The sequence below is a fragment of the Zonotrichia leucophrys genome, chromosome 1A, assembly GCF_028769735.1.
Source record: "Zonotrichia leucophrys gambelii isolate GWCS_2022_RI chromosome 1A, RI_Zleu_2.0, whole genome shotgun sequence".
Classification (NCBI taxonomy): Eukaryota; Metazoa; Chordata; class Aves; order Passeriformes; family Passerellidae; genus Zonotrichia; species Zonotrichia leucophrys.
In genome coordinates, this window is record NC_088170.1 from 52528454 (window position 1) to 52537764 (window position 9311).

Sequence of the window (9311 nt, forward strand, 5' to 3'; positions counted from 1 at the left end):
TATAAAGGTTTATACAAAAATCATATATACAAAAAAATTGCATCTGGTGAATCTTCAGTACCCAAAGAATCAGCCACAATCAAGTGCATTTAATTGGTATGAATAAAAAATGTCTCCCTTTGCATTCTGTTCCTGTTTTTAAATTGATTGGTAATCAGCAGTTATGAGGAAAACATGGAAATTATATTTCCAGTATGGCAATAAAGATAAGCCATAACATGTTGTAGTCTTGATTTGTGAATGAAAATATAGTTTTCCTTTTTCTGTTAGTGCCAGGGAATGATGAAACTATCCTGAAATATTTTAGAATGCTTAATTGCAGAGAGCATTGCAAAAACATGACTCTTGGCATAGGAATGATCAGGTGTCCCTATTAAAACCCCTCCCCTATCAATAAACGTGCAGTGTGATTCACATGGCAAGCTGTGGCTGCTCATGCCAAGCTTCATGTTTAGTTACCTGTGTGTCACCATGGTTTATCTTCAATAGAACTTGACTTACCCATGCCTCTCTGTTCTTGGTAGAAGCATGAGCCTTCCAATGAATACAAACTGATTATTGTTCCAGGAATGGAATTTTCTTACTGTTTTCAGCATTTTTTGATGGTCCATACAGGTGGGCCCTCTTAAGGCAGATTTTATAGAAGTTGACAGAAGGCCATAACATTCATTTTTAATCTTGCTGCTGTACACATTGCTATGTCTAGAGAGAAATATCTGAGAATCTTAGAAATAAGCTGAATTGTGCATAGCACTTAAAAAAATTGCATGGTTCTTGCATTTGTTTCAAAAGGTTTTTCTGTAGTTGATGCTGGAGGTTGGAGAAGACTTGATGGGACTAAGTGATGCTAATTCCCTACTCTTGTTGATGTTTTTCATTGTGACCTAGAGGAAGTCTTCCCTTGTATCTGTTATTCATGATGATCTATCATGATATATGATACATAGATATTCATTTCTACTATCATATAGTAGAAATAACAATACCTTCTTTCTTCAGAATATTGTAGGAACACACTCTTGAATAACTGTGCCACCTGGGATATGGGAGAAGTGGACACTGTCTAAAATGGGTGCTGTTCTTTTAGCTGTAACTTGATACAATGGTGATTCTGTGGTCAGGGAATTTTTTGCATTAAATGTGTCCAGTATCTCTGTAATTAATAAGTGAATAAGTACTATTTTCTTTACTGGTCTTACAGCTTTTGATAGTGCCATTGAAGTATGTAACTTGAAAAAAAGTTATTCAAATCTCTCTGCTACCTCTGTCTTGATTTTTAAAATGAGAATAAGACACTTCAATGAGAAAAAGATCCAAAAATAAACTAATCTCTGCAGATTGCTCCAGTTTTGTTTTTTTCTTACAGTTGTAAACAACTGTATGAACTAGATAGCAAGCTGTCTGATCTGAATGTGCTTTGTGCTTCCACTACAGATCCTGGATTTTGGATTGGCAAGGCACACAGACAGTGAGATGACTGGCTATGTGGTTACAAGGTGGTACAGAGCCCCAGAGGTCATTCTTAACTGGATGCATTATACTCAGACAGGTCAGTGTCTCTTCAAAAGTATCTTTACAGAGCTAAAGCGTTCACTGGGTCAGGTGAGATATACACAAGGCTTTGTTGCTGAGATGAACAAGAAACTGGAGGTGAAAATGACAATGCAGCATTTCCTTGTAGATAAATTGCAGGTAATCATGTGGTGGTGAGTTTGAGGACTTTTTATATATGTTTTCTGAGAATAACAGAAAGTGCCAGTGTTAGTAGAAAAAAATTATTTAAATTATGCAGACATGACAGTCTGGTCTTTCTTCTTGTGTTCCTGTAAAGGTGGGCTGATTTTAATTTGAACAGACAGGGAGAAATGGCAAATGGAGGGAATTAAAATAACACTATGGAAGTTTTTGAAAGTACTGAAAATTTACTTCCTGTGCCTGTTACTGAGAAACTCATTCTGCATTTTATAAGATTATCTCCAGTTTGCTCATTAGAAAGTCTGGTAGTTTTACCTGTGCTGTTCATCATACTTGGCAAGGCACACATTTATTTTATAGAAGGCTATAAAGGTAATTTTTATACTTATTTAAAATATGTTTTAAATTAAACTTTATGCATGTTTAAACAGACAGGTTAATGTGCCTCTTGGTCTTTTTTTCAGTTGACATCTGGTCTGTGGGCTGTATAATGGCTGAGATGATAACAGGCAGACCTCTGTTCAAGGGAAATGATCGTATCCTTCAGTGAATTTATGATACTGATGTAAGAAAATTATGAGAGGTTATTATGTGATACAGTAAGATCTGTTCAAAAACAGATGAGTATAAATTGAAATTAATGGTAAAATGGCTTACAGCTCTCTCATTAAATCATTATTTCATATCTGTACCACATCTGCCAATTAAAACTTGTATTACTGATTTTTTTCAGTAGAGGTGATCTTTGAATCACATCCCAAATCATCAAGTAGAAGGCTCTGTGATAATAGAAAAGCCATTTTTTTCCCTAGTGCATGTCATACATGTGTTGATCATTTAGTTACTCTTAATATTTTAGGACTGATTTTTGTCCAAACAATACAGAACAAGTCTGATATTAGAAAATTTTGCAGATTATTCAATTATTTGTTCCTAAATTCTAGAATATTTTCTTTGCCTTTTCTAAGAGAAATGGAGAACTTTCATCTTTCATAAATCTTCTGTTCAGTCATTGAATTAAATTTTTTACATTATTCTCCAGCAGCAAAGAAATGCATTACTTTTGCAGGATGCTTACTTTCCTAATAGTGAAAGAATTTGTTCCTTATTTCTGGCATTCAGATCTGGACCAACTCACAGAAATAATGAAAATAACAGGTACACCAACGCAAGATTTTGTTCAAAAATTGCACAGTCAAGATGTGAGTATTCTGATTTGTCAGTTGGTTTTCCATGTCTTATTTTTCCTTTAAGCCATGCTCAGTTCTTAGACAGTCTGAGGTAATACATATTGACTGCTGATATGGCCCCTGATGGTCCTTCTCTGCCTTGACATGGTTTGTGCACCCACAGTAGCTACTGGAAGTGAGGGTGGAATGACAGAACATTTTCAGAATATTATTTAAATATTTCAGGATTCCATTGTGTACCATATAAACAGCAGAGGTGATACGTGGCAACTTTTATTGTAAAAATACTAAAAGCAGGGAGATATTCAGAAAACCCAGTTTTTTGCAAATGTCTCTTTCCTGTCCTATGTCAATGTCCTTCTAGAATCCTGGGGCCCTTCTTATAAAGAGCCTGAATTTATTCATTAGTGTAACTGTTCAGTTTAAATGTAAAGGAATTACTGCATAAGGTTCACTTCTAGAGATTGCTGTAAACTCATGATGACATTCTTTCAAGTAATTAATACATATTTATTTGAATAAATATACTAAATATGGAGCACTAATAATTAAAGCTTCGCATCATAACTTCTAAATCATGGTTTTAAAGTGATTAAAAAAGATTCCATTCAGGAAGAAGGTGAATATCATCAGAAAAGTTGCATTTGTATAATGTGCTGTCAAAATATTGTTGAGAAAGGTATTAAGCATATAGTTAATGTTGCCTCATGACAGAGGGGGCAAAGATCTAATTTAATATCCATGTTTGTTTTAAGGCAAAAAATTATATCAAAAGCCTCCCAAAAGTCCAGAAGAAAGACTTTGCATCCATCTTGAAGTATGCAAATCCTTTGGGTAAGGCTGTTTGTGTGGATGTGTGCAGCTTGTTCTTGTGTTTGCATTGGAGGCAGCTGCATTAAAATTCAGTCATGTGACAGGGGTTGTGGTGGTTCTTGGGCTATTCTGTCTCTTGCTTTCCATAATTCATCATTTTGATTGTGGAAACTGAAGTTTAAACCCTGCCAGGAATCAGTTGTTTTTTAGAAGCATAAAAAAATTAGTATTTTGTGTTTTAGGTTTCAATCTAGTACCTGCTTATTGGTTTTACTTAAGCAGTTTTCTCAAGAGCCCTAGCATATCAAGTAAATGTAATAAAATTTTCTCTGTACTGTATTTGAACTACAATTCTGAGAGCCCAATCAGATCTGCAGTTGAAATACAAGAAAATGAAAAGCTGACATTTTAGTAATAGAATTAATACATCCTGAGAAACATCTGTGCATTCCTGAGAAGCAGTGGCTTGGATTCCATAGATCTTAACAGCCAGAAGAGCCTATCAACTGTGCATAACTGTGACGTGACCTGAGGCAGGCAGAGCTCTGAAATTACTCTCCTTAAGCATTATCAATTCCCCAATGATCTAAACACTAACAAGCCAGTTTTATTGGAATATTAATTAGGATACTTAAATTTTCTTAATTTAAGATTTTAGTTTCAGATACGATATGAATAAATCTGATTAATAAACAGCTCTTACCCTTACTGCATGGTTAGCTGATGGGTAGCTATAGCAAGCTACACATTTCCATTTAGTTCTTAGGATGTCTTTTATCGTTTCTGTGGCCATCTGGCTGCTTCAGGTCTGGAATAGTTTAAAGAGAGTATGCAACATGGCAAGCAGACCTTGAAGAATCCTGTCCCACACTTTTTGGGGTGAAGTATCACTTCCCACACTGCCTCTACTTCCTTTCAGCTGCTCCAAACCTAAGAACATCCTTTCAGGATAGAAAAACAGAAAATAAATGAATCATTCACCTTACCTGTTTACACTAGCCCACTTTGACAGTCTAGCAATGGAATGAATCCAGAATCCAGAGGAGGAGAACATGCAGAACTTGAATGGGTTGTTTTGGCTGAGGTCAAAACCACATAGGAGATAAAGTTAGCTCTGAGGTTCTGAGTATGGACAGCTGACCTGTCCTAGTGACCTTCAGAGTGTACTTGGTCTGGGTTTGGTGACACAGAGCGCAGTTCTCACTCCCTGTTCACCTGTTCATTTAGCTGCTGTCAGGGGGTGATGTCCCTTAGAACCACAATGAGTGGCAGTGCTTAAACACACCTGGGAAAGCCCAGGCTCAGTGGTCCTGGAGCCAGAAGCTGAGGAGTCATTAGCTGAGATGTTTTCTGTACTGCATACAGAAGCAAGGGAGCACCTCTGCATTGCATCAGGCTTTGTACACATCCCAGCTTGCTCACAACAGTCATGCAAGGAGGCCCACTGGCTATAAATGGACACACAGTGATCTGTTCTGTTACTCCATGTAGTTATTTGAAATACCTCCAGGGCAGTATTACTGTGTACAAGTGGAATCAGGTGTGTGGTTTGATGCACTGTTGGTTTTTGTGCAATAGCTGTGAACCTTTTGGAGAAGATGCTGGTGCTGGATGCAGAGAAGCGAGTCACTGCAGCTGAGGCTTTGCTGCATCCCTACTTTGAACCAATTCACGATCCTGAGGAAGAGATTGAAGCTGAGAAATATGACGACACATTTGATAACATGGATCTTCCATTAGATGAGTGGAAGCGTGAGTTTAACTTTGTGATGTTTTCAGAATTAGCCAGATCAGATTGAAAGGCCATGCAGAAATAAAAATGATCCCCCTTAGAAATTAACTCCTCTTCTTTTGGTCATACAGGGTAAATAGACAGCATTAAGAGAAATACTTCTGATAAGCCAGCGTTCCTCTTATCTTGTGGAAGGATCTCTAAAGATTTCTTCTCTGCTTCCTAACAGAGCTGTCCTCCATTTCCCTAATGTTTCTGTCCTCCCATCTACTGGAACATAGAAAAGAAACCATTTCTGTAACTTGCTTTTCAGTGGATAGAGCAGGTGAAGAGATTTGACTGTTTGACTGTTGCCTCTGCAGGACTGCAGTGGTTGCTGGCCTTAGAGTCTCTGAGGGAGAAAAAACATATCTGTGTCAGCAGATTTAAGTCTAATCTTGTTTTCATCTAAGGTCAAAGGTTTGTAGTTTGGCTTTTAAGTCAGGACCTAACTTTTAAATCTAATGTGCTTGGTTGCTCTTGCTGAGGATATTGCCCACTATACTCAAAAGTCAGTGCTCACATCCCTTTGAAAGCCTACTGAAATGGAAACCTATACCATTTCAGTACTGGGCTACTTTTTAAAATCTGAAATGGTGAAAACGTCATCCTTGATTCCCTTAGGTTTTGTACTCTTCCTCTCTTTTTGCCTGAAGAGGTCTCTCTCTTCCTGAGCTAGATCAGAGCCCAGCCATGCTGGGGTTGTACCTTGCTCATTCATGTTTGTGCAGCTCCTTTTCTGATTAGACCACAGCAATGCTATGTCTGTTCTGTTATTTTGCAGGCATTACATATAAAGAGATACTTAACTTCAAGCCACCACAGACATTGGACTCAAAGGAGACAGAAGTGTAATGGCTCAGTATTTTCAGAACTCTGAAGGCAGAGAAGTTGTAAATGTTTGTGACATTTCAGGTGTATAAAACTCCTTATAAATACGTAATCTGTTTCATCTGCACTGTAACAATGTCCTTTACTCTGCATGTGGAAGTTGGTGCCTTTGGGGCGTAGCATTTCAAAAATAGCCAGAAACTTATTTCTGCCTACAAACTTCTTCCTTCTGCACAAAAGGACTCAGACTGCAATAACCTGATGCCATCCTCAAAAGAGCAGGATTAATTCTTCAACTCAGAGATCTGAAGAGTGCAAGTTACCACCCCAGGCAAGCTGAAACACAGTATATCTGATGTGCTGTGACTGCCACTGAACTGTCTTGAATGCAAGGGGTATTCATGTGACTTCCTGTGGGATATTTCACTTTGCTGAGATGAATGGGAAGGCTAATCATCTCCTGTTACCTCAGGGACTGCAGTGGGTAGCAAAGTGAGTGAGTGCCTGCATCCCCTGTCCTCTGTGAGTAGAAGAGAAACTCAGAATTGTTGATGTCCTAGATTTTTTTTCAAAATAACCAGCATAGCAGGACAAGATTTCATAAACTTGCTAGGTGAACAGTCACTGGATATATAATCACTGTATAATATTTTTTCCATAAATACAGTGCATTTTCTTTGTATAGTAGAATAGGGATCAAGGATTTACAGGGAGAAATTCTTCAGATTTTCTAAAATTTTGTAAGCTCAACATCTTAGTATTGAAATTATCTCAGACAATCAGCAGTGCTGATTTTAAAAATAAAGCTACATGTGGGTCACTTTATAGGAAATGAAATGAGGACCAAAATGATAGACTTCCTCTTCATCAGGAATACCTGCAGCAACCTGGCTTTTTTTACAGTGTACAAAGCTGTTACCAAGTGAAGAATAATACTGATTTTTTACTGATTTCAACTCATCTTACTTGGAAAAATATTCAGACCTTTTGTGGAGAGGTACCTTAGCAGAAGGAGTCAGCTTCCTGATGGGATATATTGGTTAGGTGCTTCCTGAGTTCCCCTCACTGTCCTGTTACTGTATTTTCCTAGGTACTTTGTTTGTAAGGGTCTCTGAGAGGTGGGAAAAAGAGCTGGCAATACTTTGTGAAGAATTTCTGTATGAAATTGCTTATCTTTTTTAAAGGTAGTATCTTCACAGTTGACTGTTTGTTTGGATATTCCCAATGTAATAACACCAGGGTGTGTTACTACTGAGTGAAATGAATGTGAAATACATTTGATCCTAGCAGGTAGTAACTGGAAAAAAGAAGAAATTACTTGTTTGTTTTGGTTTTTTTTTTGCTTTAATATCCAATATAAACCATAAGTTTAATAAAGGCACAGTTACTCTGTTTCTTTCAATGAATGTTTGAACTAAACACCTGTAAATGTTAGCATTTGTTTAAAAATTGTGATGAGAGTTGATTAGCTGAGGTGGACACCTAGAGAGACTAAATAGTAACAGAGACCTTAAATTCATGTATTTGGCGCGTCATTAAAAATGACAGTTTCAGGAATTCATTAAAAAAAAAGCAAAGAATGTATATTGAATCAAAATGTTTTTCCAAACTACAGCTTTCTCACAGAGGAAGGCATACTTAAGAGTCATGCCCCATTTTGCACTATGGACTTTCTGCTTGGTCTACACTTCTGTGTTAAATAGGAACTTTATCTTTTACAGAATAGATATTGTCTCTTAGGATCATGTTCTTTGGTCTTCTTAAAAGTTGTGGGAGAAAAGTGCCTCTTGGAATTAGTTGTGTTGATAGACTGAGTCAATGGGAAATGAAAAATGTCAAACACTTACTTGAAAATGCTGCCTCTATATTTTAAATAGATTTCAACATCCTAAATTCTAGCAAATGCCTGAAGTCTGGAGATAATGCAGATGGCTCAAATGTTAGTCAGACTAGGAGGGAGTATTTTTTTAATTGAAAAACTGCTTTGCATTTTCTTCCCTAAAGGCTAATGCTTCAGTGGGCATTTCCACAAAGTCAAGCCCTAAAATCCTCCACTGGCTGAGGTGAACTTTTCCTTGTCTTAATTTTTACTTAGCGTTGGAGAAGCAGCCAGCACACATGAGAAAGACATAAAAAGATAATGTTAGCTTTTCTTGGTAGTGGAGAAATAGAGAACTCTTAAAGTAACTGAAGACCTTGATGCATATGTCAGCAAAAACAGACGTACTGCTGTGCTATCAGCAAATGGCAAAGCCAACATCAAGTTGGTCAAGAAGTTTCTGTGAAGACATTGAATTGTGCAGAAATGGCTCCAAGTGGCCATCTCTCCAGTAGAAATCATTAAAAGAACTGTGAGATGAAAGCAGAAATACTTTGCAGCGGAAGCAGCTGCTACTCAGAGGGAGAGACAACAGTTCCTAAGTTTTTATTTGCTATTCCTACTGGTGCTAAGCAACTCAGGTATAAGAACCCAATTTCTGTTTGCCTTAAAAGAGAAATGTAAATACATTCTGCATGTACATGAAATGTGTTGTGACAAATAAAGGTTGTGAGTTTGTTTTTTACACAATAATGGTCTTATTTTCCTCATATGTATTCTCAGATGTATAATCAGTACTGAAAATATTACTTTCAGTAAAGGGATCTGTATGAAATTAGTACTGTAGGTACATTTCATGTAATAATAGCTGCTGATACAGGTTCTTTTGGAAGCTAGTCAGACCACTGATGCTAGTCTTTCTCCCATTTTCTGAACCCAGAGTTGCCACAGAGCTGATCTGACTGTACTACTGCCACCATATTATTTCTTAACAGCTTCTTGGATTTTACCAGACATTTCTGCTTTGTTCTGAAGGACAGGATTTTAGTTCTTAAATACAGTTGTATTTCTCGGCCTGATTTTAAAAGCCAAAGTCAGACTGATGGTCATCAAGCATATATGTCTTTGAGTTGGCCAGGATAGTTTGAGTTAACAAAGTTCCAATAGGATGTATGGGGCTCACATGCTCCCT

General features: G+C 37.3%; 1 protein-coding gene across 1 annotated transcript in view; it reads left to right on the forward strand.

The window, feature by feature from the left end:
- Positions 1–8957, forward strand: part of MAPK12 (mitogen-activated protein kinase 12) — a 32332-nt gene extending 23375 nt beyond the window's left edge. The window contains exons 7-12 of the mRNA XM_064702759.1: positions 1435–1549; positions 2160–2231; positions 2818–2897; positions 3641–3719; positions 5277–5450; positions 6254–8957. Coding sequence (XP_064558829.1) covers positions 1435–1549; positions 2160–2231; positions 2818–2897; positions 3641–3719; positions 5277–5450; positions 6254–6324 — 591 coding nt within the window. The 3' untranslated portion in view covers positions 6325–8957. The remainder of the gene's footprint in view (positions 1–1434; positions 1550–2159; positions 2232–2817; positions 2898–3640; positions 3720–5276; positions 5451–6253) is intronic.
- The last annotated feature ends 354 nt before the right edge of the window (positions 8958–9311 follow it).